This window comes from Terrapene carolina, unplaced genomic scaffold (genome assembly GCF_002925995.2).
Source record: "Terrapene carolina triunguis isolate 2854851 unplaced genomic scaffold, T_m_triunguis-2.0 Scaffold112, whole genome shotgun sequence".
Taxonomy (NCBI): Eukaryota; Metazoa; Chordata; order Testudines; family Emydidae; genus Terrapene; species Terrapene triunguis.
The window spans coordinates 23095919-23122297 of record NW_020664463.1 but is presented as its reverse complement, the minus strand read 5'-3'; the positions used below and the strand labels follow the sequence as shown (position 1 = coordinate 23122297).

The 26379-nt window shown below is 49.7% G+C and overlaps 1 protein-coding gene across 3 annotated transcripts in view; it reads left to right on the top strand.

Annotated features, from left to right (window-relative positions):
* Positions 1-23968, top strand: part of MFAP5 (microfibril associated protein 5) — a 38160-nt gene extending 14192 nt beyond the window's left edge. The window contains exons 2-10 of one of the 3 annotated variants that reach the window (XM_024209310.1): positions 8273-8399; positions 8880-8942; positions 12380-12421; positions 16922-16957; positions 17149-17166; positions 17749-17784; positions 18565-18652; positions 19113-19186; positions 20833-23968. In XM_024209310.1, the coding sequence (XP_024065078.1) occupies positions 8882-8942; positions 12380-12421; positions 16922-16957; positions 17149-17166; positions 17749-17784; positions 18565-18652; positions 19113-19186; positions 20833-20954 (477 nt within the window). In that variant the 5' untranslated portion in view covers positions 8273-8399; positions 8880-8881 and the 3' untranslated portion in view covers positions 20955-23968. Of the gene's footprint in view, positions 1-8184; positions 8400-8447; positions 8526-8879; positions 8943-12379; positions 12422-16921; positions 16958-17148; positions 17167-17748; positions 17785-18564; positions 18653-19112; positions 19187-20832 lie in introns of those variants that run through there. The other 2 variants (XM_024209311.2, XM_024209309.1) reach the window with 2 other exon arrangements.
* Positions 23969-26379: the final 2411 nt, after the last annotated feature.

The window sequence follows — 26379 nt, the reverse complement described above, 5'->3', positions numbered from 1 at the left end:
CACGATCCCGTTCAGGCTAAGACTGGAAGGTGAGTCTTCCTCCTGCAACCACCCTCCATCCTGATAAAAAAAATCAGCATTTGTGTGTGCCTGTTGGTGACGAAGTACCTGGAAGTCGTAGGGCTCCAGGAAGAGGTACCACCTCATGATCCAGGTGTTGGATCCTTCATGGAGTTTATCCAATGGAGGCAGGGCATAGTCTGTGATGAGTAGGAAGGAGTTCCCTAGGAGACAGACTCATAGACTTTAAGATCAGAAGGGACCATCATGATCATCTAGTCCAGGAGTTTTCAATCTGCGATTTGTGCATCCCCGGGAGGTGGGGTCCACAGACTATGTGTAAGGGGTCCGTGAAAGGTTGTCATTACCACACATCAGTGGTTTTCAACCTGTGGTCTGCAGATCCCTGGGGGTCCACAGACTATGTCTAAGATTTTCAAAGGGGTCCGTACCTAAGTTCCCTGTAAGCTGCACGGCCACGCAGCAGCCCATTTAGCACCACGCAAGTGCTCAGGGAACCCGCCTGGCTGGGACCTGCTGGAACCGGGGGAGAGGCGCCTCTTCCCCGGCCTGAACCCAGCCCCAGCCCCAACCTAGCCAGGCCCACAACCTGCCACAGCCAGGGCAGGGGCGCCCCTCCCCTGGCCCCAACTCAGCTCTGGACCTGATGGGGGAGGGGTGGCCCAAACCCAGCCATGGCCCGGACCTACTGGGGCAGGGGCACCCCTCCCCGGCCCCAACTCAGCCCCGAATCTGCCACGGCCAGGGTGCCCCTCCCCCGGCCCGAACCCACAACCCAGACCTGCTGCGGCTGGAGCGCCCTCCCCGGCCCGAATCCAGGCCCGACCTGGACCTGCTGTAGCTGGGAGAGGAGCGGCCCGAACCCAGCCCTGGCCTGGACCTGCCACGGCTGGGGCACCCCTCCTCTGGCCCCAACTCAGCTCTGGACCTGATGGGGGAGGGGTGGCCCAAACCCAGCCCTGGCCCGGACCTACCGGGGCAGGGGCACCCCTCCCCGGCCCTAACTCAGCCCCAAATATGCCACAGCTGGGGTGCCCCTCCCCCGGCCCAAACCCATAACCCAGAGACAGCCCGGACACCTGCCACAGCCAGGAGAGGGGCACCTATCCCACGGCCCCAGCCCTGGAGCTGCCGTGTCGGGGAGAGGCGCCTCTCCCCACCAGTCCAGATGCTGCTGCAGGGAGAGAGAGCTGTGAGGAGTCCTCTCTGCCCACCGTAGCCCTGAAGCACCCTCCTGCACTGCAAACCCCTCATCCCTGGCCCCAGCCAGAGCCCTCACCCCCCCCCACCCCAACCCTCTTCCCCAGCCCTGAGCCCCTCACCCTTGGCCCCACCCCGGAGCCCACACCCCCAGCCGGAGCCCTCAAACCCCTGCACCCCAACCCTCTACCCAAGCCCTGAGCCCCCTCCCAAACTCCAAACCCTTCAGCCCCACCCCTACCACATGAATATTTTTATGTACACCAATATGAAGGTGATATCACCTCCATATTGGTGCACATAACAAAATTCATTCCGGATGTGTGGGAAAAATTAGAGGGAATACTGGTCCGTACCTCCATGTAAAATTTTTTCGGAGTCCGCAAATAATAAAAGGTTGAAAACCAGTGATCTAGTCTAATCTTCAGCACATTGCAGGCCACAGAACCTCACCCACCCATTCCTGTAATAGACCCCTAATCTCTGGCTGAGTTACTGAAGTCACAGAATGACAGAAATGTAGGGCTGGAAGGAACCTCAAGAGGTCATCTAGTCCAGCCGTCTGATCTGAGGCAGGTCGAAGTATACCAAGACCATCCCTGACAGGTGTTTGTCCAACCTGTTCTTAAAAACTTCCAGTGACAGGGATTCCACAACCTTCCTTGGAAGCCTGTTCCAGTGCTTACCTATCCTTACAGTTAGAAAGCTTTTCCTAATACCCTAGCTGCAGATTAAGCCCAATACTTCTTGTCCTACCTTCAATGGAGATGAAGAACAATTGATCACGATCCTCTTTATAACAGCCTTTAACATATTGGAAGACTTTTATCAGGTCTCCCCTCAGTTTTCTTTTCTCAAGACTAAACATGCCAAGTGTTTTTAACTTTTCCTCATAGGTCAGGTTTTCTAAACATTTTTTCAGTTTTGTTGCTCTCCTCTGGACTCTCTCCAGTTTGTCCACATCTTTCCTAAAGTGTGGTGCTCAGAATTTGACATAGCACTCCAGTTGAGGCCTCACCAAGTCCTCAGATCATCATTAGGGCTATGATTTTGTCACGGAGGTCATGGAAGTCACAGACTCCGTAACTTCCAGAGACCTCCATGACTTGAGCCTCCAGCACCTGGGAGCTGTAGGGTCCCTCGCAGGGGCCAAGCTCCCAGCCGCAGAGGGCAGCAGGGGTGCCCCGCAGCTCCCAGCTGGGGCGGGGGGCAGGGATGCCCTGGACCTCCCAAGCAGCGGGGGGCAGGGATGCCCCAGAGCTCCCAGGCTGTGGGGAGACCCTGAGCTCCCGGCCACTGCAGGCGGCGGAGCCCCCGTGAGCTCCCAGCTACTGCGGGGGTGCTCCGCAGCTCCCAGCTGCTGCGGGAGCCCCAGAGCATGGAGCCGCCATGGGCGGCTGGGGTGTCTCAGAGCTCCCGGCTGCCACAGGCAGTCGGGGTGTCCCGGAGCTCCGAGCCGCTGCGGGCCACCAGGGTGACCTGGAACTCTGAGCCCTGCCGTGGGCAATGGGGGGACCCTGCAGCTCTGAGCCAGGCCCTTCTGGGTGATGTGGGGAGCCTGAAGCTCCCCATTTTGTCATGCATATTTTTAGTAAAAGTCACAGATAGGTCACAGGCTTCCGTGAATTTTTCTTTATTCATAGAATCATAGGACTGGAAGGGACCTCCAGAGGTCATCTAGTCCAGTCCCCTGCACTCATGGCAGGACTAAGTGCCTGTAACCTATCTGTGACTTTTACTAAAAATATGCATGATAAAATCTTAGCCTTAATCATGATTTAACAACTAGTTTAAACCTGTAAGTGACCCATGCCCCACTCTGCAGAAGAAGGTGGGGAATAGCTTCCAGGTATTGTGTTGCATAGTCCACGATCAAATAATATGTGCTTTTCTCAAGGGGCCCCACTAAATGCCCACCCATTCAAAGGGTACTCCCACCACTGGGAGTGGAACCAGGGTGTCCCTTTGGGTCCTCCCAGCTGACATTCAGGGCATGAGGCACAAAAATTGCATATTTTTCTGTGTATCCCCGGCCAGAAGAACCTGAGGGCCACTCTCTCCAGCGTCTTTTCCCTCCCCAAGTGTCCCACACACAGCACCGAGTGTGCTGGGTGGAGAACCATCTGGCGGAACTTTTTGGGGACCAGGAGCTGTCTCTTGCATTTGGGGGTCCCACATTACCCTGTAAAGCGGTTCATTCCGGAGCTTGAAGTGGGGCCACTACTTTAGTTGTCAAGATTTATGCTTCTTTCCATCAGAGAAGGCTATCTGCTCCCATGCCCAGCTTAGGCTTGGTCTACACTAAACCCCCAAATCGAACTAAGGTACGCAACTTCAGCTATGTGAATAACGTAGCTGAAGTTCGAAGTACCTTAGTTCGAACTTACCTCGGTCCACACGCGGCAGGCAGGCTCCCCGTCGACTCCGCGGTACTCCTCTCGTCTAGCTGGAGTACCGCAGTCGACGGCGAGCACTTCCTGGTTCGACTTATCGCGTCGAGACAAGACGCGATAAGTCGAACCCAGAACTTCGATTGCCAGCCGCCGAACTAGCGGCTGGGTGTAGACATACCCTCAGAGTCTGGTCCTGTTGCTGTTACTGCATGAAATCTTCATTCTTAGGTAGCCATATAGGACTTACACCTTTAGGTGCCCCTGAGCTAGCAGTCAGCTGGGTTGACATTCCTGGCTGATAGGAGGTACCTTCCCCGTGGTCTTCCATCTTGCCCTGCCCCATAAACCGCCTCTGGGATTGGGTTGGTTTCTATTGGGGGGGTCTCCGCTCCACCATTTCAGGAGCCCCCTAACCATTTTCAGTCCTGCCTTAGTATCCTGGGGTAGACCAGGGTGCCCAATAGCCTTATCCAGTAGGTCTTGGTGTAGCCTCTTACCCTCAGCTGCACTTCCGTAGTGGGGTAGGGTTAAATGTCCCAGTGTATGCACTGGAGATCGATAGGAGTGCTTGACATGTCGAGAGACTCAACAAAGTTTTCTTGCACGATTGTTTCGTTGCATCTTGAGTCTACCAGGCTTGTTACCTTAGACCCAATGACCCATACTAGGATTAGCATCTTGGCTGGGTTCTGTCTGCAAGCCCTAGTGCATGCAGTCCAGGTCTGGCCATAGCAGTCCATAAAATGGCATTCGTACCTAAAATGTCCTTTCTGTCCACACTCAAAACAGTTGCCCTTTGGAGCTGCGGCTGGCTGGCCCTTCTCTGGGGTTGTGGGGTTTCCCAGGGAGCGTGTACCCCCCTTCCCAGGGACCGTGGTCCCCTTGCAGCTCCACCTTGGTGGCGGGGGTCTGGCCCCTGGATGGGAGCAATCTGAAGTGGAGCATCCAATTCAGCAATCCTGGGCTCTCCCCCCGCCAGGCCTCCACTATGTGTCAGTGTCCTGAGTTCAGGTGCCTCGGTCCTAAGTATCAGCGAGGCCGGACCCTCTGCAGCCACATAATTCTCCATTAGGGTTATGGCATCTGCAGTGCTGCTGGTCAATGGTGCTTCATCCATCCTCTCCCACCGGCCAGGAGAACCTAGATGAACTGCTCCAGCACGATAGGCTCCGCTACTTTTACTCCAGTCTGCTTCTCAGGGTCCAGCCAGTGCCAACACTGTTCTTTCAGGCACTGTGCCACTACCCCGACCAGGCTCCCGGTGGGTATTTTTCCTTCTTGAATCATTGGTGGAATGTCTCAGGGTTGATAACCATGTAATCTAAAATGGCTGCTTTTACTTTAACATAATTCAGTGCCTCTATGGGGTCCAGGGTCCTGTAGGCGACTAGGGCAGGTCCCATCAAATACGGGGCTATGAAGATGGCCCAGTGTTCTTATGGCCAGCACGCTGCAGCGGCCGGCTCCTCAAAGGTGGCCAAGAGGCTTCTGGCTCACCCTCGAGACCCATTTTCATGAGCTTGACGGGCAGCCCAGGGGGCGGGACATCACCAGAGTGTCCTGGCAACCCGGCGTTAGATGCCCTCTGGGGCTTCAGGATCTGCTACCGTTGCATAGGCATTGCTGTTGCTCCTGCTGCCTTGCTGCCAGCTCTCGGATTAGCTGCTGCTACTGGGCTGCTTGCGGTTGCTGCTGGCAGCTATCAGTTGTAGTAGCTGCCCCTTGTTGTGGCTGGTTTTGGACTGCCTGCTGTTGTTGGCTCGCTATTATCCATTTAAGCAGCTTCTCTGTGTCCATGGTCTCCTTTGGGCCAGTTTTGTCGGTAGGTGCGCCATCAATCTATCGGAACTGGGTTGATGCCCATGTTCACCACCAGTTGTCAGGGTCTTCGGTGTTCAAGCCCCAGCGATATTGCCTAGTGTCGAGAGTCTAAGGCTGGCATTAGGGGAACCCAGGACCTCCTACTCCAGCGGGTAGGAGTTTCAGATCATTGAAGATCTGCTGGTTAAGTTTGCTCTTGTACCTGCCTATTCTTGTGCTTTCAAGCACAAGACATGCTGAACCTCCGGGACTTTGCAGCCCAAATTAATTCTCCTGATAGGGCTAGTGATCTTACCAAAACTAGCCAGGTCTCTAGCCAACTGCTTATTTCCTAAAAAAGGAGGAACATTAGAGACAGTGACTTTAACAGCAGGTGTTGGGAGCAGCAAACAGGGACAAAAGCACCTTGCACAACAATCCCCTCCACAATCACCTGCTCAACAAGGCTAAGCGAGGCAACAAACACAACAACAACCTTACTCATGTGGAAGGTGTACATCACATTTTTAAACCCAATCACCTTCCCCACAGCTAGAACACATTCCCCGCCAGAGGCAGAGTCTGGAGGCAAAATCCACAACCCAGGGCCATGCGTTAAACCTTCAGAATCTGCAACAAACTGAGGTCTCTGTCCCCCCAGGCCAGAGAACAGACAAAAGCCGGCTAAAACAAAAGAAGTCCTGAAATTAAATCCCAAACTCCAAAACTAAAACACAAAACCCCATATCCCCAGCAGAAAGAACAGCAAAGCACACCCACTCTCCAGAGGCAGATTAAGGTTTCGTGGGGCCCTGGGCCAGAGCAAGTGTGGGGGGGGCCCTCCCCACCCCCCTTCCACCCCTTTCACCTGCAGCCCCACCATGGCCCCACCCTGTTCTGCCCCTTCCACCTGCGGCCCCGCCCCGTTCCACCCACAGCCACGCCCCTTCCACTGCCCCCAAACACACATTGCGGCCTGCAATCCATTTGCTCCTTTCTGCCCATCCGAGACCGGAGAAGCTCTGTCCCCCCTGCCATGGCCCTGGGGCCGCAGCAGGGAGTGACAGCTCCCCCAACCCTGAGGCCATGGCAGGGAGCAAGAGTCGGGGAACTGGGGTTGGGGTGCGGAGGCTTCCCCCATGCCTCCCAGCGCTTCTGCCAGGAACAGGGTCAAGGCACAGGGGCTTCCCCTGCCCTGCCTGGTGCTGCTACCTGGGTTGGGGTGTTGGGGCTTCCCCTACCCCACAAGCCCAGCGCCTCTGCCAGGGCTCCTTTCTTCCGCCACTCAGTGGCAGATCTTTTTCCAGGGCCCCCCAATTGGCCAGGGCACGGGCCCCATCGGTCCAGTGGCTAATCCACCCCTACCACTCTCAGCCTCACTCCTACAATCCTCTGAGAGAGAGAGCGAGAGAGAGGGAGAGAGAGAAACAGGAAAATGGAGAGAGAGAAAAACATAGAGAGAAACAAAGAGATGGTGATGGATATGTGCTTTCTACAGGGATGTTTGACACTAGTAAATCAACTCTGAGAATATGGCAGGTGGTTGAATCAGAACCCAGGGCCCTGGTGCTTCCCATTACCTAGGAGTGCCTGGGAGCAGACAACAGCAGGTACAGTGTTGCAGCCACACCTGTGCTTTTTCGTTAATTTGTCTGGTGACAGAGCAGAGCAGTTTGTGGACAGGTAGTGAGAAGAGTGCATTCCTCTAGCATGGGAAGAATGACTCTTGCGATTTCTAAGCTCTGGAGTTTTTAATAAAAGTTAAACATTTGTTAGGGAAATCCAGGTGAGTCCTGGCAGTGCTTCAATGCACAAGAGAATAGAAGGAAGATAGGATGGGCAAGAAGAGACTAAGGCTATGTTTACACTCACTGCGGTATAACTTATGTCATTCGGGGGTGTGAAAAAGCCACCCCCTTGAGCAACGTAAGTTACACCGACCTAAGGATTGGTGTAAGACAGTGCTATGTCCGCAGGAGAGCTTCTGCCGCCAACATAGCTACTGCCACTCACGGGGTTGGAGTAGTTAAGCTGATGGGGGAGCTCTCTCCTGTCTCCTTAGAGCGGTTACATTAGAGCAGCAGTTCTCAAACTGTGGGTTGGGACCCCAAAGTGGGTCATTCCCCTATTTAAATGGGATCACCAGGGCTGGTGTTAAACTTGCTGGGGCCCAGAGCTGAAGCCAAAGCCTGAGCCCCAGCGCCCAGGGTTGAAGCTCAAGGGCTTCAGCCCCCCCACCCAGGGCTGAAACCTTTGGGAGTCAGCTTTGGCCCCCCCGCCTGGGGTGGCGGGGCTCAGGCTTCATCTCTGGCTCCCTGCCCAGGCCGGGGGATCTCGAGCTGATCTCAGGCTTCGGTCCCCCCGCCCAGGCCAGCGGATCTCAGGCTTCGGTCCCCCGTCCTGGGGTCGTGTCATAATTTTTGTTGTCAGAAAGGGGTCACAGTACAATGAAGTTTGAGAACCCCTGCATTGGAGAGCTTACAGTGTAGCCATAACCTAAAGCAATGGGGTAAGAGCAAATGGCTGAGTGAGGGGGAAAAAAGTGTGACAGAGGAGGGAGTGAAAGAGAAGGGGAGAGACCCAGGAGAGAGAAGGCAGTGGATGAGAGGGAGAGAGGGTTTCTGCACTGGATGGCAGAGTGAAACAGGATACACGTGTGTGACATAGATACTGGGAATCCATCCCTGGCACTGGCCCATCCGGAGGGAACAGGAGGAGCTGGCTCTATTTGGATCATAATAAACTGGAATGAGGGTGTGGGCTGCTTCTCCTCACCCCCCCCCCTCTCATTCCATCCGCATTATACCACCAAATCCTGCTACTTCTCTCTGTTTTTTTGCTAAAATCGTATTTTGAAGACAACCAAAAGTGGAACATTTTCTGGGAGTGGCTGAGTGTGCCTCACACTCCAGCCAAAGTAGAGGACCAGCCAAAGGGGGAAGAGACAGCGTCTGCAGCCGAAGAGAGTGGAGATCGTGGACAACAGTGAGTGAAGGAGACTCTATCCCTTTCCCCAACACCCCACAGAATAAGTTCCAGAGAGAAGGAGGAGGAGGAGGATAATGATGGGAAACTTTTCTAAGGGTTCCAGGCAATACCATGAGCAAATGGGTGAGAAAAAGAGAGGGAGAGGGGATGAATGTTTGGGGTGGATGGATGGGGAGAGAGAACGAATGGAGGGAGAGAGAAAATGAATTGAGAGGGGAGGTGGAAGTAGAAAGAAAGAAGGCAGACAGGATGCTTTCTCCAGTCCAAAATGTATGGGGAAGGAACTCAAGAATGGCAGTGACAGAGCAGGAGGGAGATAGATGGAGGGAGAGAGGATGAGGAGAAGGAATGCATCGGGGAGAGGGATTTGCAGTCAGTGGATGAGGACAGTGTCTGGCCTGCAGGGGGAAGGTCTCCCTGTTCCTGGTGCGATTTGTGCCAGACTCTCATCTGACCTCTCTCTCTTTCACTTTGTAGGGATGATGACTTTTGGATCCCGTGCACTGCTGTGCATCATAGCCCTCTCTGTCCTCCCAGCTGGTGAGTCACCACCCCATGGAAGCCACATCAGGGCTCTCTCCCCTTTCTTTGCCCCGTGGAGGCTCACACAGAGACCACTGTTCAGTGACAGGAGGGGAAGGACACACACACACAGATGGAGAGTGACAGGGAAAGAAAAAGGGGAGAGTGCAGGAGAGGATGGAGAGAATGCTGGAGGGAAGTTTGAGAAGCAGTGATCAGTGCCCATATGTTCTCCTTCTCCTAAGCAGCATGGATAGGAGCAGAGAGAGGTTCAGGGAGTGAGCGGAGGGGAGATGCATGTTTGCAAATTGTTCCCCTACCAAGCATAGCTGCCATTTCCCTTGGTTCTGCATGGTTGGTGGGATGCATGGAAACAGGTTGGAGTGGCCAGGCAGTGAACAGCTCCTCTAAATATTATGAGCCTCCTCTCACACTGGTGTAAATCAAGAGTGGCTAGTTGGAGTCAATGAGTTACACAGGCGTGACATAGATATATGTGAAAGGTGGCTTAGGACCAATGTTTAGAAAAAGGTGTAGCGGTAGTATGTGCTCAGGAGGGAGCACAATGTATTCTCAGCTGGATATGATGGGGGCAGCAGATAGTTGAAACCCTGGTCTCCCAGACACTGCCTGGGGCAGCGTCTCAGACCAGGTATGCGGAGCACTTCCAGCTGGTCCATGGAACTTGTTCTGTCACAGTGGTGAAAAACATCTATCAGTCTTCAAGCACTGATGCTTCCTGCTGGTTGTTCCCCATTCCTGGCCTCATTGGCTTTCCAGAGGCTTTTCTGGCCAGTTAAGCTCAGGATTCCAAGCTTCTCTCCACCTGCTGCTTCATGTCTGTCTGTGCTCTGAGTTTCTTTGGCATAAATTCAGGTGGGATTAAATTTGCAGATGACACCAAAATGGGAGAAGGCAGCACCAAACTGAAGAGTAAGCTGGAGAGAGTGGAGAAGAGAATGAGGGATGATTCCATCTTAATGGATAGAGAGTGCTGTACCCAAGGAAAGAGAGAACCAGGGGATAGGTATCGAATAAGAGATATAGCCCGACAGCTGCACCCTTCACATTAAAGCAATTCTCCCATCATTAGAGATCAGCCTGTGCTGAAATGTTTGGATCCAGAGAGGGACATCCCCATTATTCAGTGGCTGTTTGGATCTGGCATGTTTCTGATCCTAATAGTACTTTTTCCCATAAGCAGGTACTGTAGCTATCACAGAGCAAATTTGAGCTGGTGACTGACAGAGCAGGGAGGAGAGGCAGCCCTGGCACAATCTTGAACTTAAAGATGACTTGCAAAGTAAAAAGAAAAAGAGGTTGTGTCCTTTTCGGTGTTTTTCTGATGCACAAACAAGGCTTGAAAGGGTTTTTTCCTCCTTGTTTTTTACCCCAGGCCAGGTCGACACTAAAAAGTTAGGTCGACCCAGCTACGTTAGTCAGGGGTGTGAAAAATCCACACCCTAAGTGGTGTAGTTAAGCTGACCCAACCCCTTTTGTAGACAGCGCTACGTTGACAGAAGAATTCTTCCACTGACCTAGCTACTGCCTCTCAGAGAGGTGCATAACCTATTCCAGTGAGATAACCTCTCCTGTCCGGTTAGGTAGTGTTTACACTGAAGTGCTACAGCGGCACCACTGCAGCAAGTGCCACTGAAGCATTTCAAATGTAGACAAGCCCTTAGAAATATCAGGAATGTCCAGGTTGGTCTCTCTCTGTTTTGTTGAAGGGCTAGTTGGAGATTTAGATAACTGGAGTGGGGCTTTTTCACCCTCCGAGGGGGTGAGGGTGCCACATCTTTAACAATGAGTGCTTTCCTCCTAAGTGTTTGAATTAAGTAGGTGTTAATACAAGCAAACCAATTAAACAGCCTAATAAGAAATCCCTCTCCCTCTTAGTTACTTGGCTTTTATAATCAGACCAATTTTCTATTGTCCTTAGTCTTCGGGAGAGGAAAGGCTAGACAAGAAGTGAATTTCTAATGTAGAAAATAAGCAGACTTTATAAAAAAGTTCAGCATTTCAGACCTGCATCACAAAGAGAGAAAAAAGGGCACAACCCTATTTCCCCCCCTTTGCATGTTACCATTAAGAGATGGGCTAGAGTAGGAACAGCTTTGAGAAGCAGTGGGTTATTGTACCTGGGTGATGTGTGTAATACCTGGCACTTCCTGGATCAGTGGCCAGTGAAGGTGGATAGCTGCACAGCCATTGCTGGGGACTCCACTGGGACAGGACACAGAGGGTCCTGAGAGAACTCTTGAAATTCGGCAGAGTAGGATTATGCCCATGGGCCCAATTCTCCCCCTGCAGGATACAAGTAACTATTACTGAAGTAAGAGATAAATAGGGCTCTCAATCCCCAATCTTGTAGTCCTTACTCAGGCAAAGCTCCCAGTGACTTCAGTGATAACTTTGGTGGAATGAGGGTAGAAGGCTCAAGGGCATAGTGTATCGGGCACAGTGTGACAGGGCCAGTGGGGTAGTAGATAATGTTTTCACCCCTCAGCTCACAGAGAGCCATTACTATACAGTGGGTCATTCCTACATCTGTCCTAGTTCTAATTTGCTCTGCTCTACCCTGTATCACCAGCCTTTTCCTACCAATTCTTTCCTTTCCCCCCACAGTTATGCAGATGTTTTCCTCCTCCCTGGTTTAGCAGAAAACTTTTACCTGTTTTGAGCTGCTTAAAGAAGCAGCTCTCTTGCCATTGGCATTTTGAAAGTAAACAGTGTATCTCAGTTTTTATTCCTCCTCTGTTACACTGACTGCACAGGTGGCCTCCATTGCTCTCTGCCTGTCCCTTTTTCTCACCTTATAATATGCCTGGATGTAAATGATCTTCCAGCCTATTGTCAGGGAATGTGTGGTGCTCCATAACCGAGGAGAAAGATAGTCTGGTGGTTACAGCTGTTGATTGGGCACCAGGAGACCTGCCTTCTGTTCTTTACTGTGCCAATGATTGGCTGTGGGACCTGGGGTAAGTCACTTCCTCACTCAGTGCCTCAGTTCTCTCTCCTATACAATAGGCAGTGTGATACTTAACCTACCTCAGAGGGGGATTATGAAGCTTAATTTGCTAATGTTTGTAAAATGCAACAAGGTTTGCAAATGGTGCTGCGGAAATGCAAAGTCTGGGAACAAATCTGTGGCCCCTTACAACTCCACAGCTGTGACTGCCCACTCCCAGTTGTGCCCACTCAGACATGTATGGTAGAGCTCTTGCTCTAAAACTTCTTAAACTAAAGGGCAATCTCCTTTATCTATTAGCAGTATAGATCCTGACTAGAGCTGAGCAGTTCTCATTCCATCCAGTGGAGGGCAGTGGTCTCCTGTACATACATTAGCTAGTTCATGACTGTTATTATTCATTATAATTATATAGACTCCAGTTTATGGAAATCCCCCTTCTGTCTCTTCCCCACTCTCCCCTCTCTCCTACCTTATCTTGCAGACTGGTTTCTACCGATGGTCAACTGTCAAGAAGACCCAACAAGTAAGTCTTGCTGTCTGCTGCGTGTGTGCATGTGTGTGGGCTGAAAGAAAACCAAGGTGCTGGTTACTCAGTAGGAAGTGCTAATCCCAATGCCCCAGTATGGTGCTAGAGGGTATTAAGATTTTGGAGGTGTTCTCCTTTGTATGAGGCCTAAAATAGGCACACCAATCACTCAAGGTTGTTAAAAATCTGATGGTACTTTGTGCAGGGATAGGTATGTTGGTCCTAATGTCCTGGATAATCATATTCAATCTCACTGCTATTCAGTTCTTCATTTCCTGGCCTCAGCTGTTGTGTAGTGCAGTTATGCAATGTTAAACAGCTGTCATGTTCTACCCAGGGCCGGCTCCAGGCACCCGCCCACCAAGCATGTGCTTGGGGCGGCGCCTGGAGGGGGGCGGCGCGGCGGGGCGCTCCGGGCCGAAAGTGGGGCCGCGACTGGGCTCGCTGCCCTCCCCCCGGCGCTTTGGCCGGTCGGGGAGAGCGGAGGGCCCCGGCCGGGCTCGCCGCCCTCCCCCTGGCGCTCCGGCCGGTTGCGGGCCTGCGGCCGGGCTCGGTGCCCTCCCCTGCCGCGCTGGGGTGGGAGGGGGGCGGGGGGCGGGTGGCTTTTTTGCCTAGGGCGACAAAAAAGCCAGAGCCGGCCCTGGTTCTACCCCAGACATGGTGGTTGTTATTAATCATTTGTATTATGGTAGCACTCAAAGACCCCATTCGGGATCGATATCTCATTGCACTAGGTGTATTCACATACACAAAGTAAGAGACAGTCACTGTCCCAAAGAACTTTCAATATAATTTAAGCCAAGACAAGGGACAAGGATAACAGTGATAGTGGTTACAAAGACTAGCTAGGTGCACAATTAGCAGGGTTTGAGTCACTAATAGATATTAGGATGTGTGTAGATATATGTGTGTGTGTATTTATATCTCTGTGTGTGTATACACACAGAGATGTACACACAAAGATACACACACAGATACAAATAAATTAATCTCAGCAATCCCCATGGGCTCTCTGCCCAGTCACTACTATTTAGCAATTTACTGTAAGCATCATGATAAAAGTGGATCTCGAGGAGGAATTTGAAGGAGAACAGGGTCATGGCTTTATGGAATAGCTGGGCAAGGGCATTCCCTGTGGAGGGAGTAGCATGGAAGAAAGCTCAAAAATGTCTGTGGGAGAAGCACCTAAAATGGGTGGTTGAGGCTGGCACTGCTGGCAAAGTAGAGTGAGGCAATGCAGTAAGAGACAAAGCCGCATAAATAGGGGGAGGTAGAATTCTGAAGGACCTTTAAAGGTGAGGACATGAACCTGATGTGATGGAAAAGGAGGGGTCTGAAGAGGGGACTGATGTAGTGAGCGTGAGAGTGACAAGAAAAGCTCTTTGCAGCTGGGGTTGAATGGACTGGAGAGGGGTGGTATGGATATCAGGGATCCAGAGATTGCAGAAATCAAGATGGGAGAAGATGAGGCCCTGGATGAGAACTTTAGCTGTATGGACGGAGGGAAAAGACTAGACCTTAAGGTGTTATGGAGGAAGGAACTTCAAGATATGGACATGGCGTGGATGTGCAGGACAAGAGGCAGGGAAGAACTAGAGATGTAGCTGTGTTTCAGTGCTGAGTAAATAAGCTCTGTATGTACCAATCTGCAAAGCACTTTAGAGTTCTTCAAGAATTCATTATTATTTATTATGGTTTTGAGTGCATGCATTTCTTTGATTGTTTGTGAATTGATGCTTTATAGCAAAGGATTGTGAGAGACAAGTTGGATCCTGGGATCTGAGAACCTAACACTGAGTCACTCTCTAACAGTGGGAAGTTAGAGGAACCTTACCGCTACCTCAGTGGTACCCAAGTGTGAAACACTTGGTATATAAGAAGAGCATGGTCTAATGGTGAGAACAGTGGACTATATGTCTGGAGACCTGGATTCTATTCCTGGCTTTACCACTGACTCACTGTGTAGTTTTGGGCAAGTCACATTATCTCTTTTTGCCTCAGTTTTCCCATCTGTAAAGTGGGATTATGATCGTTACCTATCTCCAAGGAGAGGTGAGAGGATAAATGAGTTAATGTTTGTACAGTGCTTTGAAAACATAAGGTGCCACATCACTATGCCTTCTCCTCTCCTCTCAGAGGCAGACCTTGCCTTAGCCAGCCATCCCTTAGTCATCTCACAGCTACACTCCTGCAGCACATTCTACCCTCAAAGGCTTCTTGGAAGCTGTGACTCTTGCAGAATGTGGCCACGAAATTTCTGTGTAGGGAACAGGATTGGGAGCACATCACACCCACACTCCACTTGCCCAGCTTTACACCTTTCTGCAATATGGGCTAGGTTCAACCCAGTTCACCCTGAACTCCCCAGCTGTCCATCCCAAAGGTGAGTGCTGCAGGAACCAGGAGCAGGGCAGCTCCTCACCTCCGACGTCTCTGCCTCCAGTACGGCCTCCCAAGATGGGCCAGAGCTGAGAGGTCAGGATCTGGATTCAGAGTTCAGTAGAGGTTTAGAAATGGGGTTTGTTGATGGCCCATCTGTGCCTTTACAGTGTCCTTTACAACACAATCCTGGAGTTCTCTGCACTCCTCACAGGGAGGTTAGTTTGGGGTGGAGGCGTCCTGGTCTATAGGAAATGGCTGTTTTATACTTGAACTAACCTATGTACACAGGGCACCTTGATACTCTGGGGATGGGTGCATTATAAGAATCAGTGAAATGTGAAGCTCAGGCTCTGAGCTGAACTTCCTGGGGTGGTGGCAGTGAGGAAGAGACTTCCCATGAAATAGCAGAGGATTTGGAGCGGTTCACTGACACATCTGGGCAGCACTGCGACTCAAATTACATGCATGTTTGCTGACAGCTAGTGGCCCTTTTAGGGTACTCCACGGGACAGATATGTGGAAAATGGGGAGGGCTAGTAATAAGCAGGCTGTAAGGGGGGTGAAGGGAAAAGAAGTAAACAGAGATGGACATATTATTAATTCCTTTAGGAATGTCCCCCTGATGTGGTCTCTAGCCAATCCCAGGCCAATGGAGGCAGAAAAATCAGTGCCCAGGATAGGGGATATATGGAGGCCTCTCTCCCAAGATGGGTGGTCAGAGCAAGATTAGTAATAATTCCGTTTTTGCATACAAAACACACTGCTATGAAATCCAAGGCTTGCCAGTGAGAGTCCCAAGTCCCAGGAGGGGGTGGATAGAGGTGGGGAGAGGCGCCGTGTGAATATTTACTGGATAGGCTCACGCTATCTTAGGGGCCCGTCATGGCAGCAAGAATCATCTGGCCCACTATGGTTAACCAAGCCCAAGTGTAAACCTTCGTAAGAGCCAGAGGAAAAGCCTTGAGAGCAGGGCCCAGGCTCTGGAATGCCTATTCAAAGAAGATCAGGAAGAGTCCTTCCCTGATCATCTTGGGGCCTCACTGAAATACCCGCCTCTCCCCCCGCAGCATTTCCCAAGGTACTGGAACAGAAGAAAACCTACAGCACATTCATAGTGAAAAGTCCACAGTTAGAATAAATAATAATTATATAATAATATAATGAAGAGCAGGCTGGAGACTGACGGTCTCTTCTAGAAGGATCTTGCTGTTTCTGATTATCCCCTCACACCCAGTGCTTTTAGGCATGGCAGTTCATAGCCCTGGCACCTCTGGGCTTGACATGTCAGTTATGAAAATAAAAAAAATTGCTTGAGCCCCAGCACCTCTTTCATTACAAATTAAGCACTGCTCACACCACCTAGATAGCATGGCAAAGAACACTTTAGAAATGCTAGAGAAAGATTGAGAATCAGGCTATGTCTATACTACAAGCCAGGAGTGTGATCACCAGCTTGTGTACACATACTCGCATTAGCTCAATGAGAGCTAGTGCTAGTGTAAATAGTAGCGTAGCCATGGTAGCATGGGCAGGGGCAGCACAGCTTAGCCATGCCAAGTACAAACCCACCTGAAACCCCTGGACATGTACTCAGCAGGGCTAAGCCATGCCGCCACTGCTGCTGCCTGTGCTACCGTGGCTACACTGGTGTTTATACTTGCTCTAGCTCTCATCAAGCTAGCTTGAGAATGTGCATGCCAGCTGAGAATCACACCCCTAACTCGTAGTGTAGACGTAGCCTCAGAGAGAACACCAGATAGATAGAGGGTGTATGTTTGATGTGAATTAGTGGTGATGCAGTTCAGGAGGGGAATGCAGGCTTCAACTTTTTGCCATCAGTGAGTTAGGTTCAAATGGGACCTAAGGGCACAACCGGAAGGACTTTTACTGGGTCTAAACATAGTCCTTTTTGGTACTCATCGTACAAAATCCAGCATACGGAGAGACTTAAGGGCTGGAATAGCAGGGGGGTTGCAGAGTAGGACAGAGGGGCATTGGCAGAGCTTTGTGGGGAGCCCAGCACTGGAATAGCAGGGGGGCTGGCAGAGCTGGGGGGGAGGGGAGAGGACCAAAAACTCAAAGCAGGATCTTTCAGATCATTCTCTCTTTTTCCAGTTGTGCCTGACATACAACCTGTCACTGATGACTTGGGTAAGTTCATTCTTCTGACCGTGGGACCACTCGGGGCCTTCCTTTCCCTGCTGATCCCTACTCCCAGCTGTATCACCACTAGAGATCCCTGTCACTTCACACTCAGAGTCCCACTTTCTCCATTGCCCTTAACTCCAGCTGTAACTCTCTAGAAATTCCTCTTTCTTTACACACTTGTTTTTTGTCAACAGGTCTGCCTGATACTGAAGGTATAGTATCACAGAATATCAGGGTTGGAAGGGACCTCTGGAGGTCATCTAGTCCAACCCCCTGCTCAAAGCAAGACCAATCCCCAGACAGATTTTTGTCCCAGATCTCTAAACGGCCCCCTCAAGAATTGAACTCACAGCCCTGGATTTAGCAGGCCAATGCTCAAACCACTGAGCTATCCCTCCCCCCCAAAGTAGTAGCAGATGAACAAGGTGTGTACAACTGCTTTATTAATATAAATGTATGTCTTTTGAAGGAGACATTAACCTGATCTCCCTTCTGGCCTGTCTCTGGGTCAGTAACTAAGGATGACACCCCAAGGCAGGGTTTGATCAAGGGTGGAGAGGAACTGCACTATTAAAAGGCATGTGAGCTCCCTTTTGCTCCACCTCTGGGGGTTCCAGTGCCCATACCACAGGGCATTAGTGTGGCAAAGAATACTGCTTTGTTAGAAGAGCTGCTCTCCCTTGGGTAAGACATTCCCCATGCTCCCTCCTTTACACTTAAGGACCCCTGTTTTTCACTGTTTATTTTAGAAACATAGCAAATAATCCAAAATTCACAAATCCTTTGTTTTCTAGTTCCAGCTGCCATTGTAAACACAACAGAGATACCAGGTATGTTTAGTTTTGAGATTCAAAGTAGGGGACATGGAGCCTGTCATCTTTAGGGCATCATTTCCTATCCACTGGGAACATAGAAATAGCCAGATTGGATCAGACCAGACCTGACCAGATCCATTTGGGCAGTACTAGGTGCTTCAGAGGGAGGTGTAAGTACTGGTCACTGTCAGAAGACAGGATACTGGATTAGATGGACCATTAGTCTGACCCAGTATGGCCATTCTTATATTCAAGTAACCCCATACTGGACAGTTATGGAATAATCTGCCCACAGGGGAAGTTTCTGCCTGACCTCACAAGAAAAGTGGCTGAGTTATAACCTGAAGCATTAGATTTTATATCCTTTATAAAGCTGTATCTTAAATAATATGGCTGCAGATATTATTTGCATAAATGTCCATTCAGAATTATTCTAAACTCTGAGTAATATTCTGTTAGTGAGTTCCACAGGTTCATTGTATACTGTACTGAATGTTCTCTTGTTTTTCTGTTATGAGCTAAGGGGAATAGAAATGCTTTATCCTCATCCTCTAGACCATTTATTATTTAGTATGACACCTTTATCAGGGTCTCTCTTCTCTAAACAGTCCCAGCACCTCAAGAATATCAGGAAATGGGGTATGGAGCCTTTAATATCTTGAGCACTAGATCCAATCCAGCCCCAGATTGGAGGCTTTTGTAAAATGAATGGAGGCTTGCAGTCCAGTGCCTAGTGAACTTGTGTCCACATCACAATGGCCAATGGCATTCATTTGCACCTGTGTGTGTTCCCAGAATGCCGTGAGGAGCAGTTCCCTTGCACACGCCTGTACTCCGTTCACAAACCTGTGAAACAGTGTATCAGTTACCTGTGTGTTACCAGGTAAGAAGCCTGCAATCCCCAGGAGAAAAACCAAGTCACTATCACAAAGAGCACATCCAGCTCAAAAAGTGTGCACTCTATGGAGACACAAGGGTTTTATCCCAAGTTCTAGTCCCTACAAGGGAAGAGAAGTGGGTGAAGTGAATCCTAAAAGTGTAATTGAGGTTCTTAACTAATGCAGTGTAATACTTAATATATTTGTAACTCGTTGAAGTTGTAAAATGTTCTGTGAGCTATTAATTATTATTTAATGTATGTATTGGACCAAATCTTGAAGTCCCCACACAGGCAAAATGCTTTGTTGACATCAATAGGGGTTTTGCCTTAGTAAGGACTGACTGGAACTCAGGATATGCCTCCTTCTTTGAATGATTATTGCCTATATCACTTTTTGTTCTCATGAATCTGAATGTCTCTCTCCCATCCTTGACATGATTCTGGTGGCCTCTCATCCCCTCAGTGTGCGTCGCATGTACATAATAAACAAGGAGGTGTGCTCTCGTGTGGTCTGCAAGGAGGATGAATTCATGCAGGGTGAGTGACGCCTGGGCGGAGGAGCAGCAGAGCAGAGCTCTGTGGGGAAGGGGAGCAGCCTTGTTCAGATATGCTTTCCTTTATGAGAAACTGTACCGTGCCTGTCAAGTGACATTTCTCTCTGGGGGAACTAGTGGTTGATGGGACAGTGGCACAAGGAGGCTGACCTTTAAAGAGGTTGGGGCTCCACTTCCAACCCTCCTGAGCTCCCCTCACTCCCTTCTTCTTGACGGGGTGGCTGTACCACCTTATAAGATGGCATCACAGGGGGAATCCATGCCCACCTCTACTACAGATTTCTGGCCCTGTAACCTACACTGCGCAGTCTACAAAATGGGACCTAATGGAACCTCTTCCCTTTTACCTCGCTACTTGGGGGCTGCTTCCGGGAGCGGCGTGGGGCCACCAGCCACCGGGTAGGCAGCCTGCCGGCCTGAGCCCTGCTGCGCTGCCGGCTGGGACTCGGGGGCAGGTTGTCAGATATTTGTCCTGCATTTGGGGGGCCCCCCTGTCATTGGGGACCCCGTGCCACCGCATGGGGTGTTTCATGGTAAATCCGCTCCTGTTTATACCAGTATCATGTTGTCCATACTGTGGGGTAGCACATATTTAACTATGTCTGTTTCTAAATGCGTATAGTAAAAGCAGTAAAAGAAGTGCCTGTAGACCAGCCCCAACAGTCATGTTTTTATTGCTGTTAGTCCTGGAGAGCCCATAAAGCTATGGGAGAGCTAGCAACTTTATTCTGCCTTGTGCATTATCAGTAGAATCATTAGCTGGCTTCCCATTGGGGAACTTTATTGCTGGTAGAGATGCAAGAAGCAGAGAGAATGTACTCAAAACTGGGACCTGAAAATCCAGGTATGTGATAGCAGCTTTTAGAAAACTCCTCTTGATTTGTAAACCAAGCTGAAATTGACACAGAAGGAAGGAGCTAGAATTTGAGGATTTGCAGAGTCACTTCTCTGATAGAAACGGCAACTTTAATCCCAAGTTAATATTAACTTCTAGAGATGGGCCAGAGCAGAGAGTTCAGATCTAGACTCAAACATCCCCAAAATTTGGGGACAGGGGAGACAGGCCAAACCAAACCCTTGGATCTGAACAACTAGAAAGATAGGAAGCAGCTCAGCTGCAAAATCCACATGTGGATCCAGATCTGAAGTTCCACAAAGCTCTGTATTAACACTGAGAATGGATCAAATCAGTAGCCAAATAAATAGTTTAATGGGTTTTTAAGATCTTGGTTTCACCTGGAATTTACATGGTGTTCCCTATTTGTAGATTCTACAAATCCTGTGCAGGTCTTTACTCAAAGGCAACCAGGGGAAATCTGGTGCAACTCCTCTGAGCTTAAAAGAGTGGCTTCTTACACTAGTGTAAATGAGGGCAGAATCTAGCCCCGTCTTTATCCAGGCAAAACTCCCAGTGACTTCAGTGTGAATTGTGCCTGCATAAGGCCAGAATGAATTCTGAGTAAAGGCTTCAGGATTCGTTTCTCTGTCCCATTTAAATCAGTGTCCATCACAAGTTTATATGGATAACGTCAAGATTGTATTGCTAATTGTTCATGTGATGAACTGAGCTTGAATGAAGCCCTAAACCTGTGTCTCGTGTCTCTCTGCAACTCTCTCCTTTGTCTCCAGATGAGATCTGCCGCCAGCTGGCTGGCCTCCCCCCTCGACGCATCCGCCGCTCCGGTCAGCCCCGAGGCCCTCCCTGCAGATGGGGCCAGAACAAGGAGCTGAATAAGCCTGATGCTCTGTGAGCTACAAACAGTAGGAGAGAGAGAGGGGGAAAGGGAAGAGGAGAATCATTGTCAACCCATCATCTACAACCCCAAACAAGTCCTACTGGCCCTCCTGCAACAACAGCTCCCCCCACCCCACCCTTCAGGTGGTGCAGTGCATGGGGTCCTCTCTGTTAGTGGCTGCTGTCTCCTCTAACGGGTGCTCATGTTTTTTATCCCAAACTTGATCTCGCAGGCCGTGATCAGCCTAGTTCCTGCACTGCTCCATCTCTTGCTCTCCCTCCCTCCTCCCCCCACCCCCCAAGAGAGAGAGGAGGGTGGGGACAGAATATAGGTCTCCTACAATTCACAAACCTTTAGGGAGGCCCAGGCCTGGTCACCACAGCACTCCTTGGATGGAGCAAACCTGATTGTCCTGCATGACTACACAACTCACTAAATCCTAGGATGCTGGGCCCAGCCCCTGCAGCTCTTCCAGCCCCCAATGATCTAGGATCCTCAGGACCAGTACTCTGGTAACATTTCAAGAGAGGTCAGGAGTAGGAATCAAATCCGGGTTTCTTGCATGGCATCAGAGTGAAAGTCCTTAGAGTATCCCATCCCAGTCTCAGGGGACTGAGACAGCAGTTTACTACCTGGCAGCCTAGCGTTAGTCCCTAGGAGACTCCATGCCCCATCTCGACACTGCTCAGTGCCAGAGAAATGACAAGTGTGGGACTGAGAATTAAACCTTGACAACTCCCAGCTACAATTCAAGACAAGTCTCATAGGCCCTGCCAGCAGTAATTCATTTATAACCAGCTCTGGGAAGCTTTGAATCCCTTTGTTACAAGCCATCTGCTTCGGTCATAGGAACAGTAGCCAATGAAGAATCTTTGCTTAGCAGAGCAATCTATTTTCACAATACAAACATAAGATTTATTGAGAAGTGTGCCGGTCTTCCTCCTAGCCCACCCTCTCCGCTCCTCCCAGCTCTATGCCACACCCAGGAGATCCACAGCGAAGGTATCACTGCAAACAATCCAAGCAAATGCCAGTTAGTTGAGCTCCTGTGCCGGGGAAGGGCAAACGTGAAGAATGGGTACATCATGGAGATGGGCTGGGAACTTGGTACCTCCTGGTGTGAGGGGCATGGAACATTTGGGTCTTTCAGATAAAGAATGGGTTTGTCTTGGATAATTTGGGGAAGTCGTGGCTCAACCCAGGTTTATACATATGAAATACAATGTCACAGCTGCTTTAAAAGTCTCTGTGGAATTCCTCTCCCACCCCAGCATCAGGAGCTCTTGCAGCAGGCAGGAAATGTGTGTTGGGTTGGCACAGGGAAAAAGAGAGGGAATAAATTGTTGGGCACTGGCAGGGTGACTCAGCCCTACTTTACAATGCAAGGGGTTGAGAGCCCCATGGCCAGAGGAGTGGGCACACATGCAAAGATAAGCCAGCTGCGTGGAAGGGATTTCATTCCCCTAGCACTAGGCTGTTCCATTGTGGTCTGGGGTAGAAGTTAGTCATTTGGGGCAGAGTGGGAGAAGATTTGTGAAATATACTTACAGTGGTGTGGTCACTTATCCAGCACCCCATCCCAGCCAGGGGCTGCTTTGCAGGCACCCTGCCCCTAATTTTTTACAGGTCCCTTAAGCTCCCCCATCTCTGTTGGGGCTAACACCACTCCTTTCTCAGTCTGGCTTAATGTCAAACAAAGCTCACACAGACCTCAGAGTCCATAATCACAAAATAACCCAAACAGCCCCCAATGAGTCCCCACTATAAAGTCAAAATTATCACCTCCCCCACACCCCTCTGGCACAGCCCCCTCACTAACAGCCTCAACCAGAGCCCTACAGGAGCCTGCTGCCTTTTATATTAGAATACCCGATTCCCCTCAGGTGAGGCTCATCTCATCATCAGGATTGTTTTAGGCCCAGGCTCTCCAGCTCCTGGGCAAGCCACCCTGTTACAATACTGAAGGGTCTTAATCACTATAGCAGTGCAACTTAACTATGGCAACAGGGCCAGCTGGGGCCACGCAGTTAGGTAGTTTATCCCACTACAGCTAGGGGCGGGGAGGAGAGTAGGCAGGGCTCAGTCATTAACAAAGGTATTGTTCCCAACTATAAGGGAAGGCCAGTTTGTTTAGTTCCCCACCTCCTGATATATTGGGCATACTTCCACTTGGTAGGAGCAGCATTCTGCTATATATGGCCTGGGTGACACAATAAAGAGGAGAGAGGGCTAGATACAGGAAGAGTTCTGCTATATAAAGGCAAAGTTGCCCTACATAAAAGCCTCTTCAGAGCGGACAAATGTCTACTTTGTACAGAGAGAAGCTGTGTTACATCCTACTTAGGGGAAGATACCCCATTGTAGAGGCAGATTTTTCCTATGTAGGGGCAGGGATCTGCTCTACATGGGCTGAATTTTTCTCTACAGACCCACTATATAGGGGAATGAGTTCCAAGGTAAACAGGGAGTTTACCCATCCCTGGGAACTATAGGGGCATAGTTCTCCTATGCAGAAGGCAGAGTTCCTCTATGTAAATAGAGACTCACTACATAGGGAGCAGAGCTTTGCCCTATGTAGAGGATGAGTTCATACAGAGAGCAGATGCCTGCTACATTGGGAAGAGGTGATTTAAAGCTAGGATCCTGCTCCCATTGAAGTCAATGGCAAAATTCCCATTGACTTCCATGGTACAGGATCAGGGCCTTAAAGAGTCCTGCCAATTGGAGGAGAGTGGAGATAAAAATGTTAGAAGGAAGTGGAATTAGACCAAGTCTCCTCTCTGAATATAGAGTTGAATGTAAACATATATAGATATATAAATATATTACATAGTTACTGTACAGTATATCTAAATCTCATGTTCACACAGTTTGGGGGAATGCATTAGAAACCTTTGCTGTTGCTTAAATCTCACACTGCATGCAGGGATTGTAAGTGGAATTCCCCTGGGAGAACACTGTCTAAACATTATAGTCCATGTAATGCACACCAAAACATTAAAAGAAAATGTTATTTCTGATTAGTCTTGGCAACTTGTGTTCTGGCTTATTTGTCTCTGCTTTTCCTTTTGTTTCATCCTGACCTGCAGCCAGTTCTGGGCCTCCAACACAACTCTATACACCTCAACATTTCCCTGACCTGCGGCAGCTCTTGCTATTCCACTCCTGGGATTCCCACACAGGTCTGCTGATGTCCCTCAATCCTGATGTGCAGCACTCCCAGTCCTGGACTTCCTACATAGCTCTGCAATTGCACCTCATTCCTGATGAGCTTGGCCCTGTGGCATTTCAGTATTTTATCTAGAGATTCCTGTAATCTCTTTAGGGCATTTGTTTTCCCAGCTGATTAAACCAGTTTATCCAGAGTTTTAGTTGTGACCACTGAGGACTAGAATAACTCATGTGCCATCTAAGATTTCACTCTGAGAAAATAATTCCTTAGTACGAAAACACCCTGCTTTGGTGATGAGAATGTACCACTGTCCAGTTGAAGAAGGGATGGGGATGGAATATATTTTTTCACAACCCAGGCAGAACCTACTGAACCATCTAAACTCAGAAATATGAGTAACTCAGATCCATTGCATCACTTAAGAATCACATTTTATACAAGAAGTAAATGTCTCTCCAGTGCATTCCAGATGAGGATTATGAAGATTTCTCACTTCTCCCTAAAATGTCTGTTTGTCCCATAAACTCATCTGAGACTGACTGCACCAGCCATAGAAATGCATTGTCAGGACCTGGGAGATTTCAAGCTCATGTGTTTGTTTGTTTAGACAGAGCTTCTAGAAACACAGGAAATGCCTATGGCCCAACTAGTCCAGCATCCTGTCTCCAATCCTGTGGCCAATGATGGATGCTTCATTGTGTAAGATACCCACAATGCACCTCGTAGTACAAAACCTTCTTCTTCGAGTGATTGCTCATGTCAATTCCAATTAGGCGTGCGACCTGACGGATACTACTAGGGGAAAAATCTTCCGGCTGCCATGCACACAGCATACGCACACCTAATTGGAATGGTCATGAGCAACACATCTCGAAGTTACAAGAAGGTCAATAACCGATTTTTCCCCTTCAGGAGAAATTTCTTCCTGACTCCAGCTGATTAGTTCATACCTTGAAGCATGAGGATTGATAGCCCTGGTGATATTTACCTCCACTAGTATGACTACAGATGCTATTGTAAACAGGATCCTCTGACTTCATTATAATTTACTACCAGTTCCATTCACAATTTATAGACTATCTCCTCTCCTTTATAACCTACATAGTTGTCCTTAATCTCGCTTGTATAGAAGCCCCTTTGCTATGCCAGCTGCCTGTGGGTATGCCTATACTTCAGGTTGGAGGTATACATTCCAGCTCAAGAAGACATATCCACTCTAGCTCTGATTGAACTAGCATGCTAAAAATAAAGTGTAGCTTCAGTGGTGTAAAGGGCTAGCTGCCCTGCATATGTACCCATCCAAGATGCTAGGTCTGGAGTTGGGGTGGCTAGCCTCTCCCACCACTGCAATTACACTCTATTTTTAGCACACTACCTTGGTCAGAGCTAGCACGGGTATGTCTCCTCAAGCTGGAATTTACACCTCCTGCTTGAAGCACAGACATATCCTGTCTCTGGGCATTCTCTGTCCCTAAGGGCCCTGTCTACAATGAACTTTCAATTGAGTTAGGGAATTATGTTTAAACACAGCTCCAGCTAGCAAGGTTTCCCAGGAGGTCTGACCAGAGTGAATGGGGCCAGAATCACATTTAAAATGCGTTCTAGACTTGGTAGCTGATTGTTTACAGGCACTTCTAACCGGGGTTTGAACTGGGAGTATACAGCATATACCCACTTCCCATGAGTCAGCCACCTGGTTTTGCACATCCTTCCCCTGATGTCAGTACCACTGGCTCATCAGCCCAAGGGGTAACAAATTAAAAACTGCAGCACCATGAGCAGTGGCATACAATCCCAGTGTGAAGCAGTTGCAGCACTTTTGCCAGCAGAGGGACCCAGAGTCACCACTGAGCTACTCACTGGGAGGAAGGCAGAAGGAACCAATGCTGAGACCTGTTTGCAGGCCCAGTTGCTGGGGCGAGGGGGAGGCTCTTCTTTTCCCTGACAGGAAGGGGCTCTTACTCCTCCCCAGAAATGGTAGAGAGGGTATGGGGAAGAGGAGGAGAGTAGGGCAGGGCAGGGAAGGGCCTGGACAGGGAGCAGCGTTTAGACAATCCCACCACCCTTTGCCTTTCCAATTGTACGCAAGTGTAACATACCTCACCATCCCAGATCACCCCTTGTGGCAAAACCTGGCATTACAGTCTCTCCGCCTCACTCCCCTCCTTGAGTAGGGTTGCCAGGTGTCCGGTTTTCAACCAATATGCCCAGCCGAAAAGGGACCCTGTGCTGACAGGGCTGTTAAAAGTCTGGTTGGCAGTGCAGCAG